The sequence below is a fragment of the Dipodomys merriami genome, unplaced genomic scaffold (genome assembly GCF_024711535.1).
Source record: "Dipodomys merriami isolate MVZ:Mamm:240054 unplaced genomic scaffold, mDipMer1.0.p SCAF_19, whole genome shotgun sequence".
Taxonomy (NCBI): domain Eukaryota; kingdom Metazoa; phylum Chordata; class Mammalia; order Rodentia; family Heteromyidae; genus Dipodomys; species Dipodomys merriami.
The window spans coordinates 8,419,871-8,434,169 of record NW_027203270.1 but is presented as its reverse complement, the minus strand read 5'-3'; the positions used below and the strand labels follow the sequence as shown (position 1 = coordinate 8,434,169).

The 14,299-nt window shown below is 44.3% G+C and overlaps 1 protein-coding gene across 2 annotated transcripts in view; it reads left to right on the top strand.

Moving 5' to 3' along the window:
• Unc45b (unc-45 myosin chaperone B) overlaps positions 1 to 11,818 on the top strand; it is a 32,502-nt gene extending 20,684 nt beyond the window's left edge. For both annotated transcript variants that reach the window (XM_070027187.1, XM_070027189.1), the window contains exons 15-20: positions 316 to 382; positions 1,634 to 1,747; positions 2,088 to 2,203; positions 4,610 to 4,727; positions 7,629 to 7,784; positions 9,805 to 11,818. In XM_070027187.1, the coding sequence (XP_069883288.1) occupies positions 316 to 382; positions 1,634 to 1,747; positions 2,088 to 2,203; positions 4,610 to 4,727; positions 7,629 to 7,784; positions 9,805 to 10,065 (832 nt within the window). In that variant the 3' untranslated portion in view covers positions 10,066 to 11,818. The remainder of the gene's footprint in view (positions 1 to 315; positions 383 to 1,633; positions 1,748 to 2,087; positions 2,204 to 4,609; positions 4,728 to 7,628; positions 7,785 to 9,804) is intronic.
• The last annotated feature ends 2,481 nt before the right edge of the window (positions 11,819 to 14,299 follow it).

The window sequence follows — 14,299 nt, the reverse complement described above, 5'->3', positions numbered from 1 at the left end:
ACGAGGGAATTGTGGGCTCTCCTATAGTATGTCTGGAGCCTGGGATACCTGGGAGGAGGTGATACTAAGACCTGAGAGGAGGCCTGGCTAGACCGATGATCATCTCCATAAACAGTAATGGAGTGGCTCTTTGCAGTCTCCCTTGACCTCGCTTCAGTCCTGGCCACTTATACCCATGCAACATTTCCCCCATATGCTCTTTCCAGGCATGGGTGTGCAAGGTATGCTTGCTGGACTTTTTCTGTTGTCTGGAGTTTTCCAGCTCTGACTAGTCTGAGAACATGCTAAATATTCTCCTTTGTTCTTGGCCTACAGGGTGTTCTTGGCACTGTGTGAGAACTCAAAGGATCGAGGCACCATTGTGGCTCAAGGTGGTGGCAAGGTAATTAGACAAGATCCAGCCCTTGCTAGATAGGATCTGCTGGGGAGGAGCACATACTCTGTATGTGTGTACTCACATGTGTGTGCACCCATGTGTCTGCAAGTAGGCACAATCCCACTTGCCTGGCTCAGTATCACTGCCCCCCAAACCTCCTGGAATAGCCTCTCAGTTGTCTGCCCTGTGTGTGCTTATGGTTCCCAATCCAATTTCTGCTTAATCTGATGATGCTCTGGTATATATAGTTTGGATTTTATTTACCCTGCCTGGTAATGATGAAGATGGAGACCCCAGGCTTTTCATAAAAGCTTCTAGTTGTATCTCTCTCTGTGTGTGTCTGTGTGTCTGTGTGCGTGCATGGGTACCAGTACTGAGGATTAAACTCAGAACATTGGCTTTCTGCTTAGCTTATTTTGCTCAAGGCTGATACTCTACCATTAAGCCATGCCTCCAGTTCCGGCTTATTGCTGGTTAATTGGAGATTAGAGTTTCTTGGATTTGTCTGCCTGGCTGGATTGGTTTCAAACAAGGATCCTAAGCACTCTGCCTCCCGAATATGTAGAATTACAAGCATGAGCCACTAACACCCAGCTTGTAATGGCATTTTGCTTTCCCCTTTCTAGCTGTATAACATGGAAAGAATACTTGCTCTCTAAGAGCCAGTTTCTTCATATGTAAGATGGGGGCAGGGAAGACTCATTCATTTTTTTCAGAATGTCACAGACATTAAATAAACCATAGTAAAGTAGTATTAGATACAATACACATATATGCTCAACAAAAGGCTGATGCTGTAATTAGGTTTAATTTGCTTGGGCAAAAAAGAAAACATCTATTTAGATTATTTTTCTAAAAGCTGACGGAGCCTATGGATGGGTAGGAGAAAGGGATTAAAACTTCCATAGGCAGAAGTGGTATAGTGGCTCAAGTGGTAGAGCACTTGCCTTCAGCTGAAGAGCACAGGGATAGCGCCCAGGCCCAGAGTTCAAGCCCATGACTGACAAAACAACAACAACAACAACAACAACATCAACACACACAAAAACACCTCCATAGGCATTGGGCACCAGGGAAGAGAATCCATAATTAAGGATTTAATTATTTTCCATGATATCCAAGGGCTGATTATGACACAGAGACTTCTGAACTTCTGATGGCCCAGACAGACAGAGAGATGGCAACTAGAATGGGAGAATGGGAGGAACATCTGGATGTCTATGGCCAAGCAGTGACTCACTCCCATCTTTCTTGCAGGCACTGATCCCTCTGGCTATGGAGGGCACAGACGTGGGCAAGGTGAAGGCAGCCCATGCTCTGGCCAAGATCGCTGCTGTCTCCAATCCGGACATCGCCTTTCCCGGGGAGCGGGTGGGTCTCTGCATTGAACGGGGAAGGAGGGGAAGGGTCTTTTCTGTTCTTAGGGGACCTGTCCCTTCATCATCCCAGTCTGGAGCAGGACATGGTGCTGTCACAGAGAGGACAAAGAATTGGAGATGTTCAGACTCAGGTGGACAGGATCACTGTCCCAAAAGCTCAATTCTCTCCTTTATATTATAGAGGAAATAGCCCTGCCGCTCAGCATCAGTGTGAAAATTAAATCAGACCCCAGAATAGGATGGGCTTTGGGAATTGGAAGCTGGTCAGCTGTAAATGTCAAGGACTGAGGGAATGGTTCCCCCTGACCAGAACTGCACCCTATTCCTTACAGGTATATGAAGTGGTACGGCCCCTGGTGAGTCTCCTAGACACCAAAAGGGATGGGCTTCAGAACTATGAGGCTCTCCTTGGTCTCACGAACCTGTCTGGACGGAGTGAAAAACTCAGGTGAGTAGGGATATGGATGGGAGGGAGGTGGAGGGGGCAGAATGGAGAGAGTGTCCCATAGTGTTAGGTGAAAATTTCACACATACACACACACACACACACACACACACACACACACACACATCACAGGTAAAGCTGCTTTGTTCAGAGGTCAGCATGGAAGGCACTGGGTGGCAACAACCACGGGAGGGGTTGGAGCTGGGAAAGACTAGACAGAGAATGGATGCAGAAGCGTTGTTTCCAAAGTGGTGAGGATATTACCAGATGGACAATGGAGATGCACTGTTGTTTCTTAAAATAGGGCCTTGGGGAGACATACTGGGTTCTCAGTTTCAAGTGGCAAAGACAAAAATAAAAACAAAAAACACTCAACCCTAACGGGGGTATGATGGAGCATGGTGGCACACACCTGTAATCCCAGCACTAAGGAGACTGGCAGGGAGTTACAACTTCAAGGCCAGCCTAGGTCATATACTGAGACCCTGCCTCAAAAAGCAGGAGAAAAGCTGGGTGCAGACAGCTCATGCCTGTAATCCTAGTTATTCAGGAGGCTGATATCTGAGGATCACGGTTCAAAGCCAGCCTGGGCAAGAGTGTCTGTGAGACTCTTATCTCCAATTAACCACCAGAAAACTGGAAGTGGCACTGTGGCTCGAGTGGTAGAGCACTAGCCTTGACTGAAGAACTCAGGGACAGCGCCCAGGCCCAGAGTTCAAGCCCCACGACCACCACTACCACCACCACCACCACAAACAACAACAACAAAAAAAAAAAAAAGGAAAAAAAGCCATCCATAGTGGAACATGCTTGTAAGTCCAGTTACTTGGAAATGAGGATTGGAAGATCTTGGTTTAATGCCAACCTGGGCAAAAGTTAATGAAACCCCATCTTAAAACCAAGTATGGGGCTAGGAAGGTGGCTCAGTAGTAGAGTGCTTGCCTTGCATGCATGAGGCCCTAGTTTGATTCCTCAGCACCACATAAGCAAAAAGAAAAAATCCGGAAGTGGCGCTGTGGCTCAAGTGGTAGAGCACTAGCCTTGCTGAAGAGCTGAGGGACAGTGCCTAGGCCCAGAGTTCAGGCCCCATGACTGGCAAAACAAAAAACCAAGTATGTTGGGCACCAATGGCTCACACCTATAATCTTAGCTACTCAGGAGGCTGAAATCTGAGGATCGCATTTCAAAGCCAGCCCAGGCAGAAAAGTCCCTGTGAGACTCTTATCTCCAATTAACCACTCAAGAACTGTAAGTGGCAGTGTGGCTTTAGTGATAGAGCACTAGCCTTGAGCCCAAGGAGGATCAAGGACAGCACCCAGGCCCTGAGTTCAAGCCCTACAACTGACAAAAAACAAATACAAGTGTAAGTTATTTATATCTGTTATCCTACCTAGATGGGAGTTGCAGGTAGGAGAAGCAGTACAAAGCTGGTCCAGTTAAAAGAAAATCAAATTAAAAGCAAAAGGATTGGGGGTGTAGCTCAAATGGTAAGGCACCTTGCCTAGCAATCTTAAGACTCTTGAGTTCAAATCCCAGTACTGGAGGGAAGAAAGAATCTGAAATAACCAGATTAAGCCAGATTAAGGTTTGGTTTCATACAGAGGTTACAAAGTTGTCCCAGGTACTGGTCTTTCCCTCTCCTGCTTTCTATTCTTTGTCTTAATTCTGATGACATTCCCCTTCTCATGGTTACAATGTAGCTCTGGACCTCACATTTCCTGGGCTTCATAGGAAATGGGATAAGGCAAGAAAGAGTTGGGGAGGGCGGGTGCCAGTGGCTCACACCTGTAATCCTAGCTACTCAGGAGGCTGAGATCCGAGGATCGTGGTTCAAAGCCAGCCCCATCAGGAAAGTCCGTGAGACTCTTATCTCTGATTAACCACTAGAAAACTGGAAGTGGCACTGTGGCTCAAATGATAGAATGCTCACCTTGAGCTGAAGAGTGCAGGGACAGTGCCCAAGCCCAGAGTTCAAGCCCCACAACTGACCACAAAAAAGAAAGAGAGGAAGTTGGAGGGGTGGTTCAGGTGGTAAAGCGCTTGCCAATGAGGGAAAGAATCAGATACCAAGTTTGAGGCCCAGCTTCAGACAAAAATAAATAAATAAATAAGAGAATTTCTTTTCTCCAACAACAATACAAAATAATTTCTCTTCCCCAGCAATACAAAAGAATCTCCAGGGGGGTGACATGTTCATTCCAGAACCATCACTCAGACCAAATGGCTTTTTGCCACTTAGTTTGGACCCCTTGTTGTCCCTCCTGGAGCTGGCTCAATGTCATTCAAACCCTCTTGGCTGAGGATGTGGGAGGGACTCCATGATCAGGGCAGAAAGGCCCTGGGTGGCTGAAATCCCACATGCTCACTGAAGAGGACTCACAGTCTCTCTACCTCCACCCTTCACCCCAGGCAGAAGATCTTCAAGGAAAAAGCCTTGCCGGACATTGAGAACTACATGTTTGAGAATCATGACCAGCTGCGGCAGGCGGCCACTGAGTGCATGTGCAACATGGTGGTCAATAAGGAGGTAAGGTGGGCCACAGCTTGGCCAGAGCATGGCGAGGGTAGTAGGGCATGAATGGGGACATGAAGGGCCAAGCCAAAGGTCAGACGCGGGGCTATTACAACAGCATTAAAGTCAACATTTTGACCCAACTCCACTAAAAAGTCTTTCAGCAAAGTAGCAGAATACAAAATAATCACACACACACACACACACACACACACACACACACACACACATATACACACACACACGCACACACACACACACAAATGAATGGTTTTTCTATATATCAAACAATGACCAAGCTGAGAAAGAAATCAGGAAAATAATTCCAATCACAACAGATTAAAAAATAAATACATAGGAAGAAACTTAACTAAGGAGAAAAGAAAGAACTCTACAATTAAAAGTATAAGACCTGAAGAAAGAAGACATTAGAAGTTGGAAAGACCTCCCAGGTTCATAGACCTGCAGAATTAATATAATGAAAATGACCATATCACCAAAAGCAGTCTAGAGATTCAATGCAATTCCCATCAAAATCTCAATTTCTTTCTTCACAGAAATAGAAAATCAATCCTAGAATTCATACAGAAACATAAAAGTCACAGTGATCCTGAGCAAAATGAGAAACACTAGACATATCACAATACCAGACGTCAAATCCTATTACAGAGTTATAGTACAAAAAATAGCTTGGTGCAAAACAACCATGTAAACCAATGGAACAGAAGACCCAGAAATAAACCCACACAACCACAGTCATCTGGTTTTTGACAAAAGGAAAAAAAAGCATACATTAGAGAAAAGACACCCTGTTCAACAAATCATGCTGGGAAACTGAACATCCATCTAGAGGAGACTGAAACTAGGTCCCTATCTCTCTGTACAAAAATCTATTCAAGATAGAGCAATGATCTTAACGTATAACTTGAAACCTCAAAACTACTACAGGAAAACACTTAAAGATATAGGCTAGACAATTATCTTCTGAATAGGATTCCATTTGCCTAGGAATTAAAAACAAGAATTGACAAGTGAGATAGTATCAGATTGAAAAACTTCTGCACATCAACAGACAACCCACACAGAACGGGAGAAAAAAATCTTTTCCAGCTACTCATTAGATATACAAAGTTCTAAGAATTAAACATGAAAAGGTCAAATATCCCAATTAATAAATGGGCAGATGAATTGGAAAATTTTCAGAGGCATAAAAATGGCTAACAAATACATGATGAAACAGTTAACACCTTTTGCCACAAAAGAAATTGAAATAAACATGACACAGAGATTTCATCTCAGCCCAGTCAGAACGGAACTCATCAAGAAAATGAACTACATACAGATGGTGAGAATGTGCGTGGGGATAGAGAGAGAAGGATCCTGTTACTAGGAATATAAACCACTACAGTCACCACAGAATAGTAAAGGGTTTTATCAAGAAACTAATAATGGTCCTGCCTTATGATCCTACCATACCACACTTAGGCAGATACCTGCAAGAAGGAGACCTACACACACATCTTAATTGTAGCTCTCTTCTCAATGCCCACAATGTGGAATCTGCCTAAGTACCCAATACCTGATGAATGGATAAAGAAAATTTGGTGTATCTACACAATGGAGTGCTACTTAGCAGGAAAATGAATGGAACTAGAGACCATTATGTTGAGTATGATAAACCAGGCTCAACAAGCTACATTTCTAGCTGGGCTCTGGTGCCTCTCCCCTGTAATCCTAGCTATTCATGAGGCTGAAATCTGAAGGATTACAGTTTGTGGCCAGTTCAGACAGAAAAATCAGAGACTCCATCTTCAAAATAACCAACAAAAAAACCAGACTGGAGGTGTAGCTCAAATGGTAAGCTGCAGCTGAGCAAGCAAGCTGAGTGAGTTCAAGGTCCTGAGTTCAAACCCTAGCACAGGGGTGGGAAGAATATTCAAATATTATGCTTTAGGCTAATAATCAGAATATAGACTTGAAAGATGATAGCAATAATAATGGGACATGAATGTAAAAGGAAGGCTGTGTTTGTGTGTGTGTGTGTGTGTGTGTGTGTGTGTGTGTGTGTGTTAGCAGAAGGTGGGGAAGGTGTTGGGAGATGAATATATATCTATGAAGATAGCATGATAAAACCCACCAGATACTATTTGAAAAAGGAGGCAAGCAAAGCTAAGGGAGTCGAGCAGAAAGTGTGAGTTTGATCCAAGTGCGTAATACACATCTATGGGACTACCATAATTAAATCACCTTGTACAGTGAATGTACATTTTAAAAAAAAGTTTAAAAGCTGCCTCCTTCCTTCCATGTTGATGCCATGGAAGAGGTACCTGTAAGCATTTACGCTCCGTGGCAGTGCCACACCTCCCCTCTGCTCTCTTCTGACAATAACTAGGCCACAGCTGCCTCAAGGTGTGAGAGGAGGTGGTTGTGCTATCTTTGGCTGGAAGTTGCTCCTTCTCCAGCCCCTGAACTTTTGGAAGGCAAAGTCACTGTTCAATAGACCCTGAAGACCCTGGGTCATGGACAAACCATTCCACGTTCCCCAAAAGGAAGTGACTGACAGGTTCTTCACACATCATCTACCTGAGTGCTGCTTGTCTCTCCCCGCCCCTACCCCGGAGGTGTGGATGCCAATACAGGTGTTAGAGCACATTATTTGGAGAATCTCTTATTTTCTTTAACTTTGTAGTTGTGTGTGTGTGGGGGGGGTATTTCCAGCTCCTCCAACCAGCCAATCAGGGAAGTCTTCCTGGGCAATGTAGCATAGACCAGCAGTTCAAAGGAAAACTTCAAGGCCTCCTGGATCAGAGAACTTCAGCTTTATCTTCCCCTCCTCAAAAGGCAACACTGGGGTATGTTTTTTCTCTGAGCATGTACTTCACCATTTCCTCCCTCCCTCACCACCACCACCACCAGGTACAAGAGAGGTTCCTGGCTGATGGGAATGACAGGCTGAAGCTGGTGGTGCTGCTCTGCGGGGAGGATGATGACAAGGTGCAGAACGCAGCAGCTGGGGCCCTGGCCATGCTGACAGCAGCGCACAAGAAACTGTGTCTCAAGATGACCCAGGTGGTAAGTGTGGGCCCCAGGGACAAGAAGGCACCCAGATGATCTTCCTGGGAGCTCAATTCCCAAGGTAATCCCTCCCCTAGCCCACTCTGTTCCTATCATCTGAAGAGAGGAAAGTTCACTCTTAAAGCTGCCCTTTGTCTCTTTAACCTCATCCTTTGGATTTCTGAGTGTGCTAGCTTTGACCTACCCACTCTAGGCTCAGCCTTTGCCTTTGGTGCTGCAAAAAACTCATCACTTAAGAAGCACTGGGCGCTGGTGGCTCATACCTGTAATCCTAGCTACTATTCAGGAGGCTGAGATCAAAGGATCATGGTTCAAAACGAGCTCAAGTAGGAACATCTGTGAGATTCTTACCTCTAATTAAGCACCAAAAAGCTTGAAGTGGCTAGGTGCTGGTGGCTCACACCTGGAATCCTAGCTATTCAGGAGGCTGAGATCTGAGGATTGTGGTTTGAAGCCAGCAGAGGCAGGAACGTCCATGAGACTCTTATCTTCAATTAACCCCCGGAAAATCAGAAGTGGAGCTGTGACTCAAAGTGGTGGAGCACTATCTGTGAGTGAAAAGAGCTCAGGGACTGCACCCAGGCCCTGAGTTCAAGATGACCACCACCACCACCACACACACACACACACACACACACACACACACAAACTAGAAGTTGAAGCTGTGGCTGAAGTGGTAGAACACTAGTCTTGAGCAAAAAAAATCTCAGGGACAGCCTGAAGACCCTGAATTCAAGCCCCAGGAATAGTGTGCACATGTGCACATGCACATGCGCGCACATGCACACACACACACACACACACACACACACACACACACACCAGAATAATAACAGGGACATCCCTGTCTACATCCATCCGTGGTACTCTTTCTGCACTGCAGTCTTCCCAAGAACCATTTCACTACAATGACACAATGAGGCAGAGCACTGTTAGATGAAACTCCTGGGGCTGAGAAAGAGCAGGTAACACTTGAGGTCATGCCCATGGGAAATGCCAAGCTAGAGCCTCAACACTGGTGCCTCTGGCTCTAGTTCATATGGATAGCCATTATCTTCAGTTGCCTTCTGTGCATCTGCTGAAGAATCCAACAGCTTCCTGGAGCTATTCTCAGCCTTGTCAGGGTGCTCCAGAGTCCTGCCTCCCCAAACTCTACATGGTGGCTAGAGGAAGCATGGAGAAGATTCACTCCAGACTCTTGTGTTGATTCCAACCAAGAATAAAGAGTATGCTTGTATGCCTGGAGCTCTTGTCTCAAAGGGCACCTGGCTTAGCTTGTACCCAGGGTAATGATCTTTTCTGAACACTCTTTATCACCATTCTGCTCAGGCATGAGCGGACCTATCTCTTCGCTTGTCAAGAGATAGATGCCAGGTACTGGTGACTCACACCTGTAATCCTAGCTACTCCGGAGGCTGTAATCTGAGGATCAAGGTTCAAATGCAGCTGGGACAGGAAAGTCTATGACACTCTTATCTCCAATTAACCAACAAAAAGCCAGAAGTAGAGGTGTGGTTCAAATGGTAGAGTAAAAAACTAAGAGAGAGAGCACGTAGGCCTTGAGTTTAAGCTCTTGGACACACACACACACACACACACACACACACACACACACACAGAGGAATAGATGGAGATACTAATCCTCTTCCAGATATGTGGCATAACTCTGTTACCTAGCTGTTGGCTTGACCCATATACTTGCTCTTTTTTTATTTTTCTTTTATTATGGGTCCGGTTGTGGGGCCTGAACTCTGGGCCTGGGCGCTATCCCTCAGCTCTTCAGCTCAAGGCTAGCGCTCTACCACTTGAGCCACGGTGCCACTTCCGGCTTTTTTCTTTTTGCTTATGTGGTGCTGAGGAATCGAACCCAGGGCCTCAGGCATGCAAGGCAAGCGCTCTACCACTGAGCCAACTTCCCAGCCCCCATATACTTGCTCTTTATGTTGTCCTCAGATTTCCTTCCTTTGTATTCCCACTGATTTCTGGAAAACTTCCTTACCTGCTTCTCTTATTCCAGACATCACAGTGGTTGGAGATTCTGCAGCGACTCTGCCTGCATGACAAGCTGTCTGTGCAGCACCGGGGCCTGGTCATTGCCTACAACCTGTTGGCAGCTGATGCTGAGCTGGCCAAGAAGCTGGTGGAGAGTGAGCTACTAGAGATCTTGACCGTGGTGGGCAAACAGGAGCCTGATGAGAAGAGGGCAACAGTGGTTCAGATAGCCCGGGAATGTCTCATCAAGTGCATGGATTATGGCTTCATTAAGCCAGTGTCATAGTTAGGAGTCCACAGAGATGTTGGGGCTGGTCCTGTACTGTGTAGACTCCTGAGCTGGGAAGTTCCTGGAGTGTGAGTTCATCTATAAGGAATCATAGCAATGGCAATGAAGTCTTAATAGAAAGGAAAGACTTGATTGTCCCTTGAATTGTGAATCTTGAATTGAATGTTTCACTGGCATCCTTACTTCCTGCCTCTGTACATGTCCATGGTCTAGAAATTTCTAGAATAACTCTCATCATGATGGGGTTGGGGTTAGGGAAATAATCCATTCTGTACCCATTCTAAGTCCTAGTTAATGGACTGAAGTTTTTTTTATATTTTGGGAAAATGATTTGTGTGGAAAGGTAGGACGGAACAGGTATGTGTCTATAAAGATTAGCACCCAGGTTGAGTTTGGATGCTAATCTGTGCTAGCTCTCCTGTTCTGAACTGCATGTCTCACCAGCAGGGCCCTGTCCCAGCCTTCTCCCCATCCAGTTACCCAACTATCATGGAAACCTAATTCATGTTCACCAGTATGATACTATCTTGGCAATTTGCTTGGGAAAGTCTTCTAACCAAGATGGACATGATGAACATATATAAGGACAACTCTAATAAAAAAGATATAATTCATTGATGCTCACATCTTAGCCACTCAGGGAAAGATGTGACATTGTTAGACCCAGTGCTTCAAATACCATCAGTATTATTCTCTCTCTATGTGTCTTTTTTCTCCTTCTCAGCTCCCAACCTAAGTCCCAACTTTGATTTCCTTTGGGTTGACTTCATTTCCTGACAGCCCTTCTCTCTGGAGTTTAGCAGCATCAGACTTACATACTTGTTATTGTTTATTATAGAAGAGAATTAAACAATAAACAATTCTTCATGGTCTCAGCAGACCTGAAAACCCCTGGGATTGTTGATATGCCTAGATTGGGTCATTTTCTAATCCTTGATCCAATGATATCCAGAGATTGATGGTTAAGACTAAGTTGAGAGAGAGATTGCATCCTTCTCCAGTTGACATAAACTGACTAGATTACCAGGCGATGGAAAAGAGGTGTTCCCACAAAAGAATGCATATTGGGCAGATGAAAGAATATGTTCTGTACATTAGTTCAGCCACAGAAGAATGACACAGGTAATATACTTATAGATACAAATTTCTCAATAATACTGCAGTTCCCATAGGGTTCAGATAATTATGGTAGAGCATGTCACTCCAGGATGTCCTAATTCTACCCATACTTATTGAAGGCTCATTCTGATATCAACATTGGGTAGAGGTCAGGGCACTCAGATTTATGGTTCTTGATTAAAATAATTAAAATTATTCAATACAATAAATATAATTACATATGCATGAAATATCAGCTAGAAGAGAGATAGATTTTTGGAAAGTTATACTATTAGGAGATGGAGGAAAATCTAAACATCATACCCCATTCCATCCTGCCAGAGAGAACAGGGGGGGAAATCAGGAGAATCTGAGTTTCTCAGAGGTTTCCTTTGTACGAACAATACTCCAAACAATCTTTGCTAACTCTTGCATGAGCTTCTTTTCACTGCACAAAAATATGTTCATTATTTCCTTCTTCTGATGGATTGCCAACACTGAGATATGGCCTTTTCTGAAATATACACGTTTGTTAGTAGTAAATGATGTGATTTGGCCTGTGTCCAAATTCTTCTTTTCTTCTCTCTCCATATTTAGGGTTGATTGGGTGTGTTAAGTTCCTTATATGGGAGGACATCTCTGAGAGATAGGACCACTGCCAAACTCATTTCCCTCTCATAAGGTTAGAACCCACATGGCATTCTGTGCCAGTTGGATAAATCTTATTTGGGTTGGAGAGACCACATTTTTTTTATCTAAAACAAAACCAAACCACCAACTCACTTTACTTCTTGTTAAATTCTTGGGGGAAATATGGCTATATGGCTTCCTCGTCCAAGTCCATGGCAGGAAGTTTGCTTCAAGATTTAACAAGGACCATGCCACCATTTCCATGAGCATGAATTATGTTTCTCCAAATTGCTCTCATTTTGTTCAGTTTGTTGTCGGGAGTCACTGTAATCCTGCATTTGGGAGAAGGCTGAGACATGAGTATCCAGAGTTGGAGGCCAGCAACCTGAGTTTCACAGATCTCTCTCTCTCTCTCTCTCTCTCTCTCTCTCTCTCTCTCTCTCTCTCTCTCTCTCTCTCTCTCTCTCTCCCTCCCTCCCTCCCTCCCTCCCTCTCTCTTCTTTCTGTCCTTCCCTCCCCCTCCCTTCCTTCCTTCTTCCTCCCTTCCTTCCTTCCTTCCTTCATTCCTCCTTTCTTTCCTTCCTTCCTCCCTTCCTTCCTCCCTCCCTCCCTTCCTCTTTTCCTTCCTTCATTCCTCCCTTCCTTCTCTTTCTCTTTTCTTTCTTTCTTTCTCTCTCTTTCTTTCTCTCTTTCTTTCTTTCTTTCTTTCTTTCTTTCTTTCTTTCTTTCTTTCTTTCTTTCTTTCTTTCCTTCTTTCTTTCCTTCTTTCCTTCTTTCCTTCTCTTTGTACACATAAGCACATATCTTCCTCAAGGGGAATACAGTCTCAGTTTTGAGAAAAACCAAAAGGGGTATCCCTTTGGTTCCGGAGACCTTGCTTGTCACCGCAAAAAAAATGACCTCATATCACACCTTCCTGTCACATTTGCCTTCTAGAAGTTCTGTTCCCAGAAGGCCACCAGAGGCTCCAAGATGGTGGAGAAAAAACAGACTATATTTTTAACATAATTTTTTTTTGCCAGCAAATATTCCAAAAAGATCCAGGGGAAGCCAATAAGCTTGGGAAGGAAAGTGAGTTCCTTAATCTGACATTCACCATTAGATTGTTTCCCATTGTCTGGCCTCTTCATAGAGGCCTTTAAGAAATACTGTGAAAATTCGGGCTCCAGTGACTCAGGAGGTAGAGGTAGAAGGATTGTAATCCAGGGCCATTCTGACAAGAGTGTGAGAACATAAAGCAAAAGGATAGGGGCATGGCTTAAGTAGTAGAACACCGATCTAGTAAGCCCAAGGCCCTGGATTCAATCTCTAATACCATTTTTTTTAATGCTAGAAGAAATAAACTTTGTTTCCCACTGCTTTGGTGATTGAAGTGATTAGCTTTTCCAACTGGAATGGAGTCACTTTTTCTTTCTGGCCACAGGTAAGAGGGCTGTATGAGTTACTTTCTCCTGTCTGTGACCAAGATACCTGAAAGAACAGTTTCAGAGGGTCCTGAAGTGCAGGGTGGCCTGGCCCCATATGTGTAGGCAGAGCACCATGGCAGCAAGAGAATGAGTGAGAGGAGCCTCTCTACCTCATGGTAGATAGGAAGCCAAGAAAGAAGAAAGGCCTGTAGACCAGTGAGGCACTTCAAAGGGATACCCTTAATGACTCATTTCTTCACCTCCTGAAATCTCTAGAACTTATCAAGATGTCACCAACTGGAAACCAAGGATTCAACACATTAACCCATGGGGAGCATTTCATATTCAAATCACCACAAGGGCTCTACTTAGCAGAGGTCTATTTCTTTTCATCCATACCTTGTTTCACTTTGTACACATAAGTACATCTCTTTCTCGAGTGGAATACAGTCTCATTTCAGGCATAAACACCTTCAATTTTGAGAAGAACCGAAAGAGTCCCCCTCTGAGTACTTACTAGCAAGATGGATCCCTAAATATCTGGTTAACTGTTTGATGATGGATTCACTTCCCCTCACAGGCACCGCCAAATTGCAATAATGCTGGCAGCTGCAAGCAATGGAATCTCAAGAACTGTGAGCTAACTAGACTTCTTTATTTTGATAGCCTACCAGTTATTTTGTTATAGTAATGATTAATGAACAACAGACAATACAGCTGGTTCAGAATACCCCAACTCCAACCTGGTACTCTGCATTTACCACCAGCAAAACAGGAAATGACCATGCAGAGATTAGTTGATTGGTACAGTTGTTTTGCTTTATTTGCACAAAATCTGGCATCCTTCAGTTTGTGATTGGCTAAGGGTTCTTCCATCCTAGGATTGGATGCTCCAATTGGCTGAGGCTCAGTTGCTCAGGTAACAGGGTGTACAATTTGCTCTTACATCTAGAAAATCCATAGTTCACTGTTTATGGAGGTCATTTTGGAACACATTTTGAAATACCTTTTCTGGATTATGTCAAACTTGATGTTCCTATGACCACAGTTGATGTCAAAGGAAGCCTTGGAAATAGCACTTTTTATTTCAAGTTGGC